The sequence below is a fragment of the Micropterus salmoides genome, unplaced genomic scaffold (genome assembly GCF_014851395.1).
Source record: "Micropterus salmoides isolate LMB-PRFRI ecotype aquatic unplaced genomic scaffold, ASM1485139v1 Ms_hic_scaffold_1, whole genome shotgun sequence".
NCBI classification, from domain to species: Eukaryota; Metazoa; Chordata; class Actinopteri; order Centrarchiformes; family Centrarchidae; genus Micropterus; species Micropterus salmoides.
Window position 1 is genome coordinate 25,493,484 of NW_024040040.1, and position 20,736 is coordinate 25,514,219.

A 20,736-nucleotide genomic window follows, 5' to 3' on the forward strand; every position below is an offset into this window, starting at 1 on the left:
TTCAGGCATACATCATGTTTCCCTAAAGTATTTGGTAAAAGACAAAAAATGAGTTGTGTGTTAACATAGTTTCTAGGAGACAGGTTTGGTATATGTTGGACAAGTAGCACAGAATCTTTTCATTGGTCCCACCAGCATGACCAATTGAGCTGTCCTGAGTAAGTTTGCTGCTCTCAGAGATGTACAGTGGACCACTTCTTTACCTCTTAATAATAAATGCACACATGCGCAGTTGTGGATTGCAGACTCAGTCAGTTTTCTATCCTGGTCTTAACTTTTTGAATTTTAAAATTGTTCCCTATTTATTCAATTCTATAATCTGTGTTAAAGGTTAGTTCACTCAAAATGCGACTTTGTTATTTGTTCTACATCAACTTACTTTGCTCTGTGTCTGCTGTGTTAACATACTGTACCAGCCCAACTCTGACATTCCCTCTGTCACTGCAAAACTTCCACCTCAGTCATTTAGGGTTTTTTTTGTTGTTTTTTAAAGTTTTTTCTTTGCTCTTCTCTCTTTCTTCTCTTTGAAGGCTACAGTGCATTTGGAAAAGGTGGTATCACATGTTCATGTGCATCAACAAGAATTTAGCAATTATCTTGTGACAGCGGCTAAATGCTTATGGTTTTTGAATGTTAAACATTTATTAGTAATACCTATAGGATGATGCCTAAGAACTTAGTCATGAAAATGTAATGTTATGGAGAAAAACATATGATGTGAAGCCAGCTTTTCAGGGGCTGCACCAATTTACTACTTACTAATCTGGCCAAGATTTAATATCATTTTACAAGATACCACCAGGGTCGGGCGATATTATCAGTAAGACAATAGAAATTTGTCAACCTTCATAGATTTTTCTTTAACATATCTACCAAGGTATCCATTACTTCTGGTTGTGTAGCAAGCAACATTGCAAATGAACGAGTAGGACTGCTTTATGGTGAGAATGGATTTACAAGATTGCTGCTCTTCAGTGTCACCAATACAAAAAGGGTGTCTAGAGCCCTCAAAGTTCATCACAGGATGGAAGGAAAACCTGTATATGCTCTTGGCCCACAGCTGAGAACCACTATTTTAATCCTGACTGTTTCACCAACAAATCTGTGCTCCTATTGATATATTTTCCCCCATAAACTTATCATTGCCACTGTATATGTGCATGAGTCCAACTTCTTCTGAATGTGTTATATCCAAGTGTCACAGTATAACGGCCATGTAGCATGTTGTAGAAGAAAGAGTCATAATGTGTCATGAAACCTGGTGGTATTCCTCATGCTGTCTACTGTTATGACACTGTGGTGTTGTTTAATTACTCTAACAGACAGTGAAAGTCCAGGGCAATGACATCTCACACAAGCTGCAGATCTCCAGAGTCAGCAAGAGTGACGAAGGACTGTACGAGTGCCGGGTGACACGAGCTAACTACGGAGAGATTGTTGAGTACAAAGCCCAAGCCTGGCTAAAGGTCAATACTACAGCCAGGCCTCGACGACCTCTGCCACCTCCCAAGAAGAGCTCCCCGCTGCACCTTACAGACAAGAAGCCAAGAAAGTCCAGCTCACCTCTGGGCCAGGACAGCATGAGCTCAGACCAGAGGGTAGCCTCCACCTCCACCTCGCACACATCCTCCAAAACAGAACACAACCCTGGCTCAGGTAAGAGGCACCGTGGAACACAAAAGTCACTCAGGTAGTTTTTACTACCAGCATAAAATCTAGAGGCTAAGCATATAAAAAGCAACGAACAGTCTTCGGCATGCATTTACAAAATGGGCAAATGTAAAATCGAGCTTTCAGAAACAGCTAAACAGACCATTTATAACCGTTGCACATACACAAAAAAGAGCTTTGAACCATTCAATTCAATTCAATTTTATTTATGCCAATTCACAACAACAGTTATACCATAGCACTGTTCATATAGAGCAAGTCTAGACAATACTCTGTGATATAATTTACAGAAACCCAACAATTCCCACCATGAGCAAGCACTAGGCGACAGAGGCGAGGAAAAACTTCCTTTTAAGAGGCAGAAACCACCATGGCTCAGGGTAGGTGGCCATCTGTCTCGACCAGTTGGGGGTGATGAGAGAGAGAGAGAGAGAGAGATGGAAAGAGGGATGGGGGTTAGGAGGAGCAGCTTACACAATATCCACACAGAAGTACAGAAGTAAAGGTAATATTCTTACAGACTGAATGAATAACGGTTCAGATATTTATAGCAATGTTAATCATAATAATAACAACAAGAACTGCAAGCAGTTGTGATAGGGGTCCAAGCCACCTGACGCAGGCCGCGTCAGTGCCAGCCCACCCTGGCGTCCCGCAGACGATGAGGGAGCCAAAGCTGTGGGGCTATGGTGTGACGAATGACATTCCAGGCATAACATGAAAATCCTATGTATTGAAATGACATTTTCCTGCATGGTTGAGATTGCAGCATCCGATCCGACAGCATCCTACAAATACGTAGATATATGTTTTATGAATGTGCAATGTACATTGCAGTAGTTATGAGACAAAATGTCATTTGTTTGAAAATGCCATAGGAATGAATGGGATTTTCCTACGGAATTTCAACTTCGATTATAGTGCCACTTATAAGCTGAATTGCACCAAATTTTCCAGGTGTCATCAGGGGCCAATGGGGAACAAATGACTTAAATTTGGTATCAGTCGGACTTGTGGTCATGGAGATATAAAATTAATGTACAGTAAGTCAATAGGATTTTTTGAAATGTCTTTGATGTGCAATAACAGCGGCACCTATAGGCATATATAGGTCAACTTTGGTCACTGGAGTAAGGAAACCATTTGGAAACAATTCAGCTCAAATTTCATGTAAATGCGATTTGTGGTTATAGAGGAACAGTTATTTCGAGTTACAACCCCAATTCCAATAAAGTTGGGACGTTGTGTAAAACGTTAATAAAACCAGAATTCATTCATTTGCAAATCCTTTTCAACCTATATTTAATTTAATACACTACAAAGACAAGATATTTAATGTTCAAACTGATAAACTTTATTGTTTTCTGCAAATATTCACTCACTTTGAATTTGATGCCTGCAACATGTTCCAAAAAAGCTGGGACAGGGGCAACAAAAGACTGGGAAAGTTGAGGAATGCTCAGAAAACACCTGTTTGGAACATTCCACAGGTGAACAGGTTAATTGGTAACAGGTGAGTGTCATGATTGGGTATAAAAGGAGCATCCCCGAAAGGCTCAGTCATTCACAAGCAAGGATGGGGTGAGGTTCAACACTTTGTGGACAACTGCGTGAGCAAGTAGCCCAAGAGTTTACAACGTTTCTCAATGTACAATTGCAAGGAAATTAGGGATTTCATCATCAACGGTCCATAATATCATCAAAAGATTCAGAGAATCTGGAGAAATCTCTGCACGTAAGCGGCAAGGACAAAAACCAACACTGAATGTCCATGACCTTCGATCCCTCAGACGGCACTCCATTAAAAACCGACATCAATGTGTAAAGGATATTACCACATGGGCTCATGAACACTTCAGAAAACCATTGTCAGTTAACACAGTTTGTCGCTACATCAACAAGTGCAAGTTAAAACCCAACCCTGCAAAGCGAAAGCCATATATCAACAAAACCCAGAAACGCCGCTGGCTTCTCTGGGCCCGAGCTCATCCGAGATGGACTGACACAAAGTGGAAAAGTGTGCTGTGGTCTGACGAGTCCACATTTCAAATTGTTTTTGGAAATTATGGACATCGTGTCCTCTGGGCCAAAGAGGAAAAAGGACCATCGGGATTGTTATCAGCGCAAAGTTCAAAAGCCAGCAGCTGTGATGGTATGGGGGTGTGTTAGTGCCCATGGCATAGGTAACTTGCTCATCTGTGAAGGCACCATTAATGCTGAAAGGTATATACAGGTTTTGGAGCACCATACGCTGCTATACAAGCAATGTCTTTTTCAGGGATGTCCCTGTTTATTTCAGCAAGACAATACCAAGCCACATTCTGCACGTGTTACAACATTGTGGTTTCGTAGTAAAAGAGTGTGGGTACTAGACTGGCCTGCCTGCAGTCCAGACCTGTCTCCCATTGAAAATGTGTGGCGCATTATGAAGCGCAAAATACGACAACGAAGACCCCGGACTGTTGAGCAACCGTTGTACATCATGCAAGAATGGGAAAGAATTCCACCTACAAAGCTTCAACAATTAGTGTCCTCAGTTCCCAAACACTTATTGAGTGTTGTTAAAAGGAAAGGTGATGTAACACAGTGGTAGACATGGCCCTGTCCCAGCTTTTTTGGAACGTGTTGGAGGCATCAAATTCAAAGTGAGTGAAATTTACAAAAAACAAATAAAGAAGTGGTATTATGGTTTTTGGCTTTTTCCCTCTCCTTTATTGTTATATATCTTTTTTGTGCATGTGCTAGGTTTGCAAAGTGAAAAAGCCCAAAGTACACCCCAAAGGGAGTTCCCATCTCCCACAGAAAACACTGCTCTGAACAGCCTGAAAACAGCTCGTTTGTAGTCCAGCATTTACTTCCCTTTCTTGTGATGTCACAATGAAAATACATGTCATAATGCTCACTGAGCGACTAGTCCGACACGCCCTCAAAAACACCTGAGCTACAGCACACCTCTCCTCTCCCTTCCAAATACTAGCTACCCTACAGGCAGTCAATGGACTTGAAGTTGTTACTGTGATGTAGTGACAGAGCTCAGTTAAAACTTTATGGATGAAAGATACTTTTGTTACAGATTAATAACTCACCACTCTGAAACTCTTGCTCCAGTCCAAATTGCCAACCTGGTCGGCAACATGTACCCTACAGCTGAATTGAAGCTGTTTACCGTCTTTTCGCTGACCTGCCCTTCTCTGCTTCTGACTGGCTAGTAGTCCTTAACTAGGAACTGCGCATGTGCCACTCCCAACAAAGATGTATCACTCCATAGCTAAAACGAACAAAGGGTGAAAAGAGGAGCTGCAGCAATGTGCAGTATGACAACAAATATGGTGTTTTTTGAAAATTAAACCATGTAAACCTGTTGTGGTACAACCCCTAAATATGATTTTGAACCTGAAAATGAGCATAATACCACCTCTTTAAGTTTGTCTTTGTGGTGTATTCAATTGAACATAGGTTGAAAAGGATTTGCAGATCATTGTATTTTGTTTGTATTTACGTTTTACACAATGTCCCAACTTCATTGGAATTGAGGTTGTAAATAGCGCCACCTAGGGGTTAACCAAATTTTGAGTTGAATTCATAGGAATGCACCAAATTTTGCACAGCCACTCAGAAAGCCATGCCACATAAGGACACCAAGTTTGGTGTTAATTGGCCATTCCAAACTTAAGAAATTACATTACTTCCTGTTTTTAGCATTTTGCCTAAATAATTGTCAGCTTACAAATGGTTTTTGGCGTATCAATCTGGGGACCAGACAGGGTGACCGGGTGTTCCTGATTTTTGCAATATTAGGTAGGTTAAAAAAAAGGCGGCCCTTGAAATTTGCTTAATGTGAGATCAAAGATAACACTGAGATTCCTCACAGTGGTGCTGGAGGCCAGGGCGATGCCATCCAGAGTAACTATATCCTTAGATAATGTGTCATGTAGGTGATTGGGCCCCAGTACAATAACTTCAGTTTTATCCGAGTTTAACATTAGAAAATTACAGGTCATCCAGGTTTTTATATCCTGAAGGCACACTTGGAGTTTAGCTAACCAATTAGTGTTATCTGGCTTGATCGATAGATATAATTGAGTATCATCTGCATAACATAACAACAATACCTTAAAGGTAGCATTGCCAACCATGTCTACGAACATTTAGGAGACATTTGGGGAAACTGGCAACACAGATGGTAAATTAAAGTCAGTTTGAGAATCCTCAGTCAAGGGTTTAATGTGAATTAATAGTATTGTAAAAGGACATTTTACTGTGCAGTCCATCCATACCTGTTAAAGCTGCTATGTATGCAGCAGACCTACATATATCAGGCATAAATTGCAAACATCAATACCGTTTCAAATTCTTAAGATAAAGTACTTTGAAATGAGTTAATTACCTGAGGTCCTGTGTCCTACTTTACATATTTCATCCCCTGCAGTCTACGAGGGCGTAGTCTGCACGTCTGGAGGATGCACCTTTGCATTCAGCCTTTGTTTAAACTTTGGCTGCATATTTCCTTTGTTCAACGGCCAAACAAATACGTCCCCCTCCCTTCAGTCAGTGGACGCTACGGATGGTAAAATTAACCGATTAGCATCGGTGCACCATAAATGTTCAAGATGCGATTGGCCCAATTAAAAAAAAGTGTGCACCAGTTACAATTTGGAATGAAGTCGAGATGTATCATTTCTAACATCTTTGCATCAGTAAAATACCATTTCTTTATATAAATTATAAGTACAGTAGAGAATTGGTTACATTATATAAAGACTAATTCCTCCCAAACTGTTTCTCTCACCTCCTCTGCTGCCATGTCTGTCAGTTACTATGGAAGCCGAGGCTTATCACATGAGATTAGCAAGGAGCTGGAGAGTTACATGTTTATCCCAATTCCTACAAATCAGATGTTTGGAGACACAATGCTTGCAAAGCTAACGAGTTAGGATTAGCCATCAGAAACGTGAAAACTGTTGTTTATGTGATACAGCAAAGCCATGCTACTCACCAGAAACAAAGCAACCTCCATTCTCCATTGTTTTCATTCCTTTCAAATCTCTGAGGTTTATCCAGCATTGAAACACTTCACCAATGTTAACATGGGTCTTTCCCTTGCGTGGTCATTTTACTTTTTTCACAATGTGCACTCTGCAGACTTTTTCCTCTTTGGCTGTTTCCCGGTCATCTCTCCTGCATCCTATATGACATCCTTTCATATGCTGCTACTTTCCCCAGTTCAGACTCCCAGTCCCGGAAAGGAGGCTCTCAAGACTTCTTCCAGTTCCTGAGTATAATCTGTCTTCCAATCATAATAGCACTCAGTGTCCAGCATCTTAGTGGTTGAGGAAAGGCAGATAACACAGCCTCCCAGTATATACAGATTGGGATAGAATGCAAACTGCCATTTCATGATATTAACAATATAACAGTGAACCTTCATCCAGAACTGAGCAATCATAGGGCATGACCATAGCACATGTACCAATGTCCCTGCATCCATATTACACTTACAGCAGTTAGGCGAATCCTTTAAGCCCAATCTGTAAAGCCTACTCGGGGTCCAATAATGCCGGTTTAGAATTTTAAACTAAATAAGCCTCACCCTCAGGTCTCTTGACATTGTGCGAGAGTTACCACAAATATTATTCCATTCCTGAAAGTCTCCCTCCCAAGCGCACCTCAGGGCCTAAACGCCCCCATCCCCTCCATATTGACTTAGCATTCCATAGTATTATGACACTTAATGGCCTCTACCCATTATCTGGAGAATTGTATGTAATTTGTCTTTTGGCTTTGGGTAATGCAAGCTTGGTCCATAAACCCTTTTGTAACACCTGCCGTAATTAGAGATACCTCCAGAATTGGGTTTTTGGTAAATCATACTGTTGTGTGTTGTGCGTACTGTTGCTATATAGGTTTTCCAATAAAAGGATGCCTCTATCTATCCACTCTTTCCAAAGAAATACATTTTTTCAATATTTAACTTGGAATTCCGCCAAATGCTAGCAGCCATATATTTTGAAGATGCGACATGATTGGGTGGGACTTGTGCAGATGTTATAGTGGACAGGCAATGAGAGAGAGGAAGAGGGGCAGATACCGACTGTTCTATGCTGTACCATGGCGGGGCTCAGGCAGGGCCCAGTGTGCCAGATGTCTAAGATTGAATGCATAGTAGTAATACTTCAAATTTGGGAGTCCCAGCCCCCCTCCCTTGACTGGTCTTTGTAATTCTCTCATATTCAGGTGTGGGCGCTTCCCATTCCACAGAAAGCTTTAAATATGTTATTGATTTTGTTTAAAGTAGTTATCTGGGATTTTCAATGGGAGAGAATGGAGCAGATAATTAATCTTGGGGACACAGTTCATTTTGAGAACGTTGACCTTTCCCCACACCGACAGATATAACGAAGACCAGCATTTCACATCAATGTATTAAGGAGTCAAAGTTCACTCTGACAATATCGTCCAAGTCAGGGGGAAAAAGGATGCCAAGATATTTTAGCCCATGTTTAGTCCATTTAAATCTGACCCCCTTGAAATACCGTAGCCGGGCAATATTTAGTTAAGGGTAGCGCTTCAGATTTATCCCAATTGACCTTATAATGAGTCCAGCATGTTTGAATATAGCACTGTTTACACCTTTCTCTCTCACACTGCTCCCGTGCAAAAACGCTACCGCCACCTGTTGCTAATTGGCTGGAACAATGTTGTGGGGAAGATCTAAACCGCTTTGTGTTCCATTAACAGAGCCAGGGCCTGTGTAGGAAAACATTCTCTGACTTTAACAAAAAGTATATTGGATTACAATCATTTACAATCCCTTCAATGTTTAAAGCACTACATGGTCAGGGTCCCAGATATACTGATAAATGTTCACCCCAGAAGCTTATGAGATCCTCAGACAGGCCTCCCATGGTGCTTCGTAAAACCTCACTTATTACAGAGGGATATCTCAAAGCAGTTTCCTCGGCTTTGGGACCCTCTGCCTGAGCAGGCTAACCAAATCATAAGCATCATATTATTCCTTTCCGCATTCATTTGGTTTGAATTTCACAGTTCTTTATTTAATGGATCTCTGTTTTTTAAAGAACAAACACTCAACAAACTAAACAAAGCAGGCATTCTGAAAACTCTCTCAAAGAAAGTCTTCATGCTACATCTCAAGAACGACATAAAATACATAACACTACTTTTATATACCACTATACTGCAAAAATATACCTGTTTCCATATGGTCTGAGTCACAGTAATAAATTCATCCTGCTCAAAGGTAACAGTGCTATATTACAGCTAATGGTATTTAAAAATCCACAAAACAACAAGCTACTTGGTTAAATACAACATATTAAACCTATTAATATATTAATATATTATATTAATATAACATATTAAACTAATATCTATGCTGTCAATATTGTGTAGGTGACTGAATTACTTTTATTTTGTTATTGCACTAATAATATGATTAAAGAGCAACTAAATACCAGTTGAAAATGTTGTTTCTTTAGTGGTTAACTCCAGGGTGTGAACAGTTAGGTTTGTTTACAGATGCAACAGACCTATGGTTATGATTGGTCAAGTTTAGGGACCTAAAATTACTTGGTTAGGGTTAGAGAATGATTGTGGTTATGATGAAAAGGAACCAACCTTGACTGTTGGCTGGTGGAGTTGGACCACAGTGTGGTGAGTGGTCTCCAATCTCGAAGTCAGACACTGTGTACCGGTACAGACACCCTGACTACCCCCCGAGGAGGTTTTAAGCATACTTTTGAATGGTCCACATTTGTCTATGTCGTTTCACATCAGCATAGTCAAACTGACATCAGTCTTGTATCTGGTAACAGTAAAGGTCCCTATGTAATAGCCTAGTTTCCCTTATTATTTTCACTCCTCTGACTATCGAACTTTGTACTGCTCCTCCTCGTCTATAAATGCCAATCATTTTCTAGCTGGTCAGACAGTCCAACCTTCTCTGGGCTTAGATAGCCCTCTGCACCCCGAAGCAAAATGCAGAAAGATATTACTTGCCACTGAGTAGAGGTAAAATATTGAATAATCCCTGGGGCTGCGGACTGAGATTATGAGGCAGCCAAATTATGCTGACAACTGTGTTGCAGTGAGTCCTCTGTGCGGTGTGTCTGACACTGATAAATGCCTCTCCCAGGCTGCTCAGGCAGCCTTAGTCACCTTTTCTTAGCAGCAGAGAGATGTTACGGCTGAGGGCGACAGAGTTCTATTACTGCAGCGCTCAGGTTTAAGGCAGATGAGCAACAATAGGTAAATGGACTGAGATGAAATTAAACTGGGGAGAGTGCAGATATTTTCCTTTTCCGCATTGCTGCACCTGTAAACAATGAGGCACTTTCCAGATGGGGGAAAGTGGCTGTGGCTGGTGGAGCGACTGCAGCAGCAGCGGCAGAGTGGTTTGTTCACAGCTTCTCCCCACCAGTGTGTCAGCTGTTGTTAGATCACAGCTTCCATCGTCCCTGGCAGTGTTATTCTTTCAAAGCTCAGAGGTGACCAGAGCTGAATGCGAAGAAAAAAAGCAAAGAAAAATGTCCCCTAAGCCAGACTTGTCCCCCAACCCCTGAGGCCAGCCTGGTTCCTGCATGAAAGAAAACAAATATGGACTCAACTTGATTGCATAAGCATTCATCCAAACAAAAATCACTGACCTTGTTTCTAATAGCCACCATATTTTTTTAAACTGCCTCAACTGCATGTCTAATGAAAGAACACCAATTACTCATCACTCTAGTAGGTTGTTAGGAACAGTAGGGCTGCTGTTCATGGCTGCATTCATATTGCTAAAGCAGTCGCACACATTGTCACTGTGTCATTTCAGGTTCTTGTGGATGATTATTGGTCCTTCCTTACTCACACGTTTGTCTTTTTGGTGCATGCAAAGGCATTTACATGCACAAAAGAACAAAAGTTGCTATGGCCGTGGCTGGCTGATGTCTGTGCTCAGTGGAGGAAAAGCCCAATTCTAACTTCCACTGAAGCTTTACAGAAGGCTGCTGATGCACCGTCACTGGCAACTGCCACAGCTCAGAAGGAACAGGTGTCAACTGGGCTGTGGATGGGGCAGCAGAAGCAGCTCATCGACTGGAGTGCAGGCTGAGGTGAAGGCTGGCTGCTAGTAGTGGGAACCTGGCTGGTAGTTAGCCTCCTGGATGCTAGCAGGCTGAGATGCAGACAAGAAGCTAGTGTGCTGGTGGTTAGCCCGTAGGAGGCAAGCAGACTGGAAACTAACAAGCTGGATGCTAGTACACTGGTTGCTAACTGACTCAGGTAGTAATGCAGACAGGTGGTTGGCAGGCCCACTGTTAAGCAGTGTCATCCAATAATTTGGCCTTCACAAAACTGTTCTCTCCATTAATGTCTCCATTAATTGCTCGCTAATCGAACACATCTGTTGAAGCTCCTCCAGAGATCTAGTGTCTGCTGGGTCCATATTGTGTTTAGGTTATACTGTTACGTTTCAGTTCAAAAAGTGGAACCAAATTCAAACAGGTAACTTTCATAACTTACTGGAGGTGGGAACAGAAGCAGGCAGGGCAACACAAGAAGGTAACCAGTAAAACAGGAACACAGGAAGAAACGCAGGACTGAAAGTATTCATATTTTTATAAGTACATTACCTTGTCAACGCTGAAACATGTTGCACTTTTTTTTAAACATATTTGTGTGTGTGTGTATGTATATCTCTCTCTCATATATGAGAGAGAGATATACATACACACACACACAAATATGTAAAAAAAAAAAGATATATATATATATCTTTTTTTTTTTGCTTTCCAACAGCCTTCCAAGTCTTGCAGGCTCTTGCCCTACAGAGTGGACGAGAGGTAATTGTCAATTATCTATATTTGTAAGCAAAAATGAAAATAAATAGTTCAATAAACTAGGTGTGTAATAAGGTGATTGCATTCCTCTGATTGCATGTGTTCTATGTACCAACTTAAATCTACATTTTTTTCTAACCATGTTAACAGGTTGGTTGCTCCTTCCATGCTTGTTTGTTTACTGTTCTTCTTCTCCCGCCCCTGTCCTCGCGCATGCTCTCTCTCACTCAAGCTCAGAATCTCCAGCGCGAGGAAGAGTGGGGAGTAAATCTGGGATTTGTTCATTCACATAAACCTTTATTTAACTCACAAAAGATTTCCATAATTTTACTGACCAGCATAATTGTATTTTGGAAATATAAAGTAGAGTTTCATGTCTGCAACACACTCAACAAAAGCTGGGACAGAGTTAAATTGAGATTGAAAACTGCTAAGAATATTCAAGTAAAACCTGTTTGGAAGACTCTACAATAAGCAAGCTTGTAACAGGTGAGGTGTCGTAATTGGATGTAACAATTGCATCCTCCAAAGGCTCAGTCTCTGCAGGTAAGGATGGGTCGTGGGTCACCCCTTTGTGAGAAAATTGTTAGTCAGTTCAAAGGGAACATTTATCAGTGCAAGATTGTTCAGATGTCTTTCCTCAAATCAACGGTGCATAATATTGGGAAAGGATTCAGGGAATTTGGAGATATCTCAGTGCATAAAGGACAAGTCCGGAAACCACTGTTGAATGTCCGTGACCTTCGAGCCCTCAGGTGGCACTGCCTAAGAAACCGTCATGCTTCTGTGACAAATATTGCCACATGGGCTCAGGTGTACTTCCGTTCTTTTTTCACGATTAGAAATTTGTATTAAAAGAAAAGGTGATGTAACACAATGGGAAACATACCTCTATCCCAACTTTTGTTGTGTGTTGCAGGCATGAAATGTACTGTTTAGGACTGTACAACTGTTTAATTTACAAAATACAATTATGCTGGTCAGTAAATCTATTGAAAATCTTTTCTTTGTGCTTTTTTCAGTTAAATTAAGGTTCATGTGAATGAACAAATCCCATATATTTCTTATATTGCATTTTGAATACTATCCCCACTTTTCTAGAGATGGGGTTTGTAATTTAAAAAGAAGAATAGCATACGTTCACATTTATGAAGATGGAACCATGGAATTTTGCCAATTTTTTATGAAAAATCACTTAGCAAAAAAGTTACCAAATCATTTCCAGCTCTAGTTGTATATATTATTTGGTAGTTTTAATATATTACTAAGCATATTACATAAGATTTGTGTGCAGTAATCTTAATTATTAAGATTTAAAGTAACTAGTAACTAAAGCTGTCAGATAGATGTAGTGAAGTAAAAAGTACAATATTTACCTATGAAATGTAGAGAAGAAATAGAACGTGGCATTAAATGAAAATACTCAAGTAAAGTCCAAGTACCTCAAAATTCTACTAAGTACAGCACTTGAATAAGTGGAGGATGGTAATTATGAAGGTTTTTCATTAAACACCAGAACAGTCGAGCTGCACGGAAACGACATCCAATTGTATTCAACCAGTCTGTCAGCCAAAAATCCAGTCATGGCAGCCAGAAAGTCAGTTAGAGAGTGTATCAGTCAACAAGTAAATTAGACAGCGGTTTTATAATAGAGCCACCAGGCAAGTAAGCAAGCCAGTCAAAGAGCCAGTCAGCTAGCCAGTCAGCCGGCCAGCAATCAGCAGGAATAAATGGAACTGGCACTATGCCAGTTTGAGCTCCCTGTGGAGGTGCTGTGGTGATTCACCTCCCTGCCTCACTCAACCTGACTGCCTCGCTGGCCTGGAATTGATATTCCACATCACCATTTCACCGAGCCAAAAACATTTTGGCAAAATGTAAAGTGTTAGGTTAAGTAAGAAAAAATGAAGAGTATTCAGTGCGGGTCTATTCTAGCCCAGCATGCCCCGAGAAAGCCTGAAAAGGTTTCTACTAGCTCAGACTATACTCACACTCATTATGCCTACAGACAAGTCAGTCTGCAGTCCCTCCGACTGTGGATGAAATCCAGGAAAAGACATGGAGAAAATGCAAAGGAGGCATCATGCACAGTTCTACGCCCTGAGACATTGAATAAAACTCTGACATACCCAAATCCGATCTGCCAGCCATCACTTTTCTTTGAGCGTCCCCTCTTCAGCTGAATAACCACATAGGAATTCAGCTGTAAATCACTTGTTAAGACATAGTGACCTTGTCAACAAAACTATGACAGGAAGTGGGTGGCGATCCTTTTAGCCACCATGAAGGATAAATGAAAACATACGACTGCTGCCCACATAAAAGGTAGTTTCTTTGTGTATTCAGCTGTATTACTGGACTCTATTTTGTAATTTTTCTTTGCTCAGCAATTAAAATGCATGGTAGTGTACAAAAACAACAATATTTCACAAATGTTCTTCCTTTGTTGTTTTCTAAAAATAGCACAGGAGCACAGAAGGTACCTTTGCCTTTAGTGTGATTGCTGGCAAGGTTAGAAGTGAAAACCAGCGCACAAAAAAGAGCTGATAAAGTGATTTACATATAAGAACAGCTTAACTTCTAGTTGTATGTGGATGGCTTACATGTATTTTTAGCGCTGGGGACAGAACAACTGATACTACATGGTTGAAGATACTTGAAGAGGGGTCTATAAATGTGTTAAATTTCAAGAACAGTATCAATAAATAATATTAGTAAATACATAATAGTAGAAATGTACAGCATAAATGCAGTATCAATGCCAGAGTATACCAGATCATTGCACAGTTGAATTATGGAACACAATCAATGCACTGTTAAATCAGTATTGCATAGTTGTTTTATATTAAATTATAAATAAATGATAGGGTAATGGCTGCTGACAGGGTGTCCAAGGGCCAGATCAGTTGACTCTGTTGTCGTCCGCTGGCCTCAACCTGCTGTCTCAGCACACAGCAGCAAACACGACAGCACTGGCCACCTCAGACTCGTGAAATATCCTCAGCATTGTCTGGCAGGAGTTGAAGGAGCTCAGGCTCCTCAAAAAGTAGAGATGGCTCTGACCCTTAATGGCTTAAGTGTTCTTTGTTTATTGTCAGTGTACACTCCCCCCAGCTACCTGTAGGCCTCCACAATGTCCACACAGACTCCCTCGATAAGAACTGGTCCCCGGTGCCCTGGCCCTCGCTAGATCCACAACCAGGTCTTGTTACCCACACAGCCCTTTACTAAGCAGAGTCCTCGGAGCCAACTATAGGCGCCTTCACAGATCGTTATTTTCCAGGATTATTAAGCTAATATGCCGGCTTGCTGCGCTGTATGAAAGGTACAGAGCCAGAAAGAGGTCACATTTGACCCGCCTGTGACTTTTGGTAGCAACAGAACCAGAACAATGTCTGTGTGAAATGCCGCAGCCGGCATGCCGGAACAGGTCTGGCGTTTCAATGCTGTTGTGTTACAAGTCACGGTCACGGAAAGCTGGAAAGCTATGCTGCAATCTTTTGTTCAGTATGAATGAGTGAATGCGGCGTATTGGCAGACATTCTTTCCTTGTTTATTGCGGGATCTCTGTTTGAAAGTGGCTTATTATGTCATATTATTGCTTCTCTCTCTTTTTTTAACTGTTTGGGGCAAAATTACAATTATTTAGTACAGTGGTATCATAACTGATAGACAAAAACTATGGAAAAAGGCCCTTAATTATCCTGAAAGTAAACAACACAACTACAGCTCGCTTGATATATCCTGACTCACTATGAATGGTGATTTGTGAATTTGGAGACAGCAGGACATCATGCTTTTGTCTGTCTGTATTTAGACACATTCTTCTCAAATTGAAGAAACAAGCAAATATGGGGTACACTTTCTCCAGTTATCCTTAACCTGATAAAATCACATCTACATGCACATTTCTTAACTGTTTGTGTTCTCTCAGACAACAAAACTGAAACTACTTTGCAAGTACAAACTAAAACAAGAGAAAACCCCTACAACAGCTAATCAAAAATGTGTGCATAACTATCTCCCTGCTGCGCTGTGTGAGTGTTTGGTCACCAGATTCTAGAGACTCCCTCTAGAATCTTGTAGCACTATTGCTTCAACAGATTATAAAAGTACATTTGGAAGATGTCAGAACTGACACCAAAGAAATGACCGAGCACAGCTGTGCCGCCTGCAGTGACCCATCATGTGGGGTTATACCCAGAAGAGGTCATCATGACCCAGCTCTGGTAGCCCTGTCTCAGTGTATTGCCTCTGTGTTTAGTTGTATCTTGACAAAAATAAATTTGTTTTTGTTTGATTAAATTTTTGTAGGATCAGCTTGAAATGTTGGAAGTATAATGATTGATGTTGGCAGGAAGTTCTGCTGCAGTTGGACCTGCTGAAGGTTCAGTTGATCATCCTGCCTGCATGTCAAAGTGTCCTTGAGCAAGACACCATATCCCCTTTGTTCCCAATGAGCAGGCCAGCGCTATACATGGCTGTAAATATAAGTGCAATATTTTTTTTAAGAATACTTCTTGATAGAGGTGCTAGATCACTTTTAAACCCTCAAATCAAACATGTTCTGCTTCATTTTAGTATCTCTAGTACACTTGCAGCAATGACGTTTCATTAAAAATGATGGTGATTATGTTTTTAGTTTGGGTCACAGCTGGCCACTGCAGTAATTAGCCAACATGCATTTGTTAGGAACTATTTTCATCAGCGGATAAATCCACATGTGGTGATCTAACGACAGCAGGACGGTGTATGTGGGACTGAGTAAGAATAAACTGGTTAGGGTGGGGATGACGCTGTGAATAAGACACATGTCTTTGGTGAGAGAGACCCAGGTTCAATTCCCCACTGTGACACATCCACAAATGTGTCCCTGAGCAAGACACATAACCCCTAGTTGTTCCAGAAGTGTGCGATCTCTGACATAAATCACTTTGGATAAAAAGTGTCAGCTAAATGAGTAAATGTCAACTACAGTGTGTGTGCTGATGGTGATGAAGGAACATGCCGTATTGTCGTGTTTTAATAATGTCTGGACAACAGTGGAGCTCTACGTCTCAGAGGAAGAAGAGACATCAGGCTGTGAGACAGACACAGGACATGTTAGGAGATACACTGACTGTGGTTTGAGTCTTTTCAAACTTCATATCAGTATCTTGAATGTGAACACATAAATCACTACCTTGATCTGTCATACATTGCAATCTTTCAAAGCAATACATTACAAAGAGAAGTACTATGTATATTGCGTTAATTTAACCCGACACAAGGACAAGCCATTCTTAGAGCCCATCTGTGCGTCTAGAAAGGTAGATGTTTGTTGTCTCTACAATATTAATAGGGACTGCGAGCAGCCAAATCAGCAGCACATGGCATCATGATTTCCCAAGAGTTGGTAAAATGTAAACAAATAGGCCATAGACTAACAGCATGGAAGTGTAAACAAGCAGAGTTTATTAGCAAAAAAGTCATTCTTAAAATCTTTGTGAAACACAGACACTGATAGTAGCCTTGCGTTACAAATCTACTATATCGCCATATGTGACTTCATATCTGTACCACAAAATGGTCCAACATGTTCAGAATTGAAAAGGTTAGTTTGGCAATTTCAGTTCTCACACTTCTGAGGGCCCTCACAAAAAACCTGCTTGATGTAATTTTTCCATCACGAGTGGTTTTCAGGTTTTAATAGAAAATTTACAGCTTTAACTGAGGTTTTGTTTATTTTGTTAGTGAGTGGAACATTATAAAAACTGTGATATCTGTGAATTAGTGGATTTATTTCCATGTCCATTTTACTGCAACATCTCTTCATCTGTCTTGTTCTGACTCCTGGCAGGAGCTTGATTAATAATTCTCTGTGTGAAGGATGTTTTGCCCCAGAGTGATTGGTGCTCCTCTGTGGCACTCCTGTTCTCTACATCACCTCAAGCCAAATGAGATGTGGCGAGGAGGAATCAAGGGTCAAAGCCCTCCATCTCTGTCCCCCCTCTCCCCTACCATTCCTCCCTTCATCCCCCAACTCCCAGCAACCCAGACAGTCCTAAGCTGGGTCGCAAGGAACAAAGTGTCCCCATAGACGGTTTCCTTCCTGGATCCTTCGCCGGTCTGACACAGGAATCTAGTCATTGTCAAAATGATTTAGTGAATATTCCACTGTCTATTTTCATGGGATTACAACTTCTTACGTCTCATTTCTCATTTCTCATTTATTTATTTAAGGACAGTGCACATTAATCAACATTTCTGTAAATGTGCCAGTGTTAGCCAGCAGGCTAATTTTCAACTGTAGTCCATCAGTCATCAGCTCTTTCTTTATCACTTCGATGTCCTTTGAAGCTCTGTCTTTTTGAAATACTGTCTTTCTCTGTTTCTGCTGATGGAGAGTAAACTATTTTTTGTCCAAGGAATTCTGCTGCATAGGATCGCATAGTTGTCAGCTGTTACTTTGCTCAGTTGGATGTGGCCGAGACGCAGGCGAATCAAACAGTAGGCTGAGGAGGCTGTGTTCTAGTTTGCAGTGGTTAGTCATGTCAGATGCTCAGCAAACAGTCAGAGTTGTCAGGGCACCGGCAGCTTCCTGCGTAAATCTTTTTCATAACCGTTCAAAGGCTGTTTACTTTAACGAGTCACAAGACGGATGGATGTGAATGATGAATGTTTAATGGTCTAATAATTGATGACACATGTCACAAAAAGTCAAGATTTTGCTACATATGCTCACATGCTTTGTAGGTGACTTATGGACCAAAATACCTTATGGGGTAAATTTCGAATGAATAAGAGGGTGAAGCTCAAACAGGCAACACAAGTTAGATACATTACACATTTTGTCCCACTGCATGAAGTAGTGTGCATTTTCTTTCAGGTGGTCAAAAGTACGTAGAGAGATTTAGAAAAGCGTTTCCATTATCGTTACATATTGCCCGTTTTTGCCCTTATCTATTCATCAAGCAATATCAGAAAATGTAATGTTGATTGTACATCTTTGAATAATTTATTTCCTCTCTTCACAGGTACAAGAATATCATCCAGCTATGGACTGGCTGTCCTCCTTCTGGCATGTGCTTTGGTGAGGGATGCCTTGTTATAATTTGAAGAACTGACATGGTTAGCGCCCAGATCACGCTCTCTCTGTTTGCTCTCAATGTGAACGAGAAAATTGCCTGTTTTACCCTCCCCCCCACACACACACACACCATACAGACAGCACAGTTTGCCCTCATTTCCCAGCCACTACTGCTCTTGCACCCAGCACATTGTTATTAGCCACTGTAAACACCAGTCACCTTTAACCAGCTGGATTACCTTTTGAACAGACATTGACTCAACACCATCTCAGGTGCAACGCTCCGGTGTGAAAACAGCCTCTGTATCTTTTTGGATAACTCTGGTGCAAGAATGACCTGGTTTAGCTGTTCGAGTTTGTGTGTTCATTGCTCAAAAGTGAACAAGAAAAAAGGAGAATCTTCATTTGTGAAATATATATGATTCTAGATATGTATCTGTTTTGTTTGAAACACCTAGAATTACTTTATGTGCTGCACACATAGCTGACACTCACCATATTAGCTATGGGACTTCATTGTGAATAGGCACTCAAAGAGACAAAAGAAATTAAAGTACATGTTAAGTTAGACTGTTAACATTGACCATCAGGTTAAAAAGTTACATCTCTCATTTTTCTTCACTATTTTGGCCATACAAATACCTTGTTAGTGATACATGTACAGGTGTGCATGCTTATTGGTCAGAAGGCCTAAAAGTGGAGAGCAAACGTTTTGAGCTACAAGTCAACACTTAGAGTTCAGTGTTACATATGTTGAATTAAGCTTCATGGTAATGTGCTAGCTTTGGTGTGAAAAAAATAAACTAACTGTTCCTTGTCATTTTAATTTGTATTGCATCCTCAGCAGGAATAAAAAGGATGTCACAATTTATGAGTCATTGAAAATCCTGATATGTGACCATTGGATTATTAATTTTAATTGACCTGCACCACTTTTAAATGGCATGCTTCAGTTGCTGTGTACCTCCCAGGTTGGCCTCATCATTACAGAAGATGAATAAGAATTTACCCACTTTGAATCATATTATGTTGATGCAAGCACACAAACACACACATTTGCAGGTAAAGGGGTGGCTGGATGGTGGCATGAGATGCAGTGCAACCAAGATAGTAGACTTTCATATCATCTTAACATTGTATATGACCCATGTTTGGGAGAAAAATGTTAGTTTTGTTGAAATCTTCCTTCTTATATCTTACAGTAATATATTTTTAGCTTTATTTTCAGATATCACAGATTTTTTTATTATCCTTGCAGAGCATTTATAAGCAAAATGCTTTGACAATCTGACACAAACAGAGACAAAGGTGTTTTGTGGTTTGGTAGTGTAACAGCTTCAGATCATTACCGTGTTACATGATAACCTCTAAAATAAAATAAATGGGATTCTTCTGTTGTTGTTAACTTTTGAGCTGAAAAGGAAATTGTGCACGATCCATCAGAAATGCAGATGTTCCAATTCAAACTGAAATATTTATAAGTAATAGAGTAATAGAGTAGTTGATTTATGTCTGTAAGTCAGTGTTATCCACCATGAGTATCCTGCTGCCGAGTTGCCCTGCAATGAGATCAATATTTTATTTTGGTAGACACTGACCCCTAAGCACATACAATTTCTTGCACAGTTGATGCCCAAAATTTACACCAACATTAAGCATGATTATGTAGTTCCTCATGTGTTGTATGGTATAATCTAACATTCAAACATAACATACAGATGTACTTGCCAACGGATACAGTGCTGTGTGTTTTCAAAAAGAAAAATACTTTCAAGCTTTTAATCCGCTTTACAAACGAGGCAGAAATTCCCCTTGTATAGTTGTTACTGCATTCCCAAAGAACAGTGGAGGGAAACTTGTTGATTCAGCGCTGACATTTAGAGGCTGACAGAGCTTGTCATGCTTTGGGATCAGACGAGGGACATCTACTGATCAGCAGCTTCCAGTCTAGATGCAACATGTGTGGGCAATAGAGGGCAACCCTGTCTAAACCCTCAAGGTCCACGTAGCTTCGGGGTGTATTTAGACTGATAATCTAGTAACACTGTAATATATGCCACTCTGCTGTGACTGAAAATGGATTGTTGTGTTTTGAAATGAGACATGTTATGTAATATGATTCACAATGTTAGTTTGCAGAAAGAGTACAGCTTA

At 40.6% G+C, this 20,736-nt stretch overlaps 1 protein-coding gene across 1 annotated transcript in view; it reads left to right on the top strand.

Annotated features, from left to right (window-relative positions):
* Positions 1-19,402, top strand: part of vstm2a (V-set and transmembrane domain containing 2A) — a 76,538-nt gene extending 57,136 nt beyond the window's left edge. The window contains exons 4-5 of the mRNA XM_038723122.1: positions 1,323-1,656; positions 18,530-19,402. Coding sequence (XP_038579050.1) covers positions 1,323-1,656; positions 18,530-18,606 — 411 coding nt within the window. The 3' untranslated portion in view covers positions 18,607-19,402. The remainder of the gene's footprint in view (positions 1-1,322; positions 1,657-18,529) is intronic.
* Positions 19,403-20,736: the final 1,334 nt, after the last annotated feature.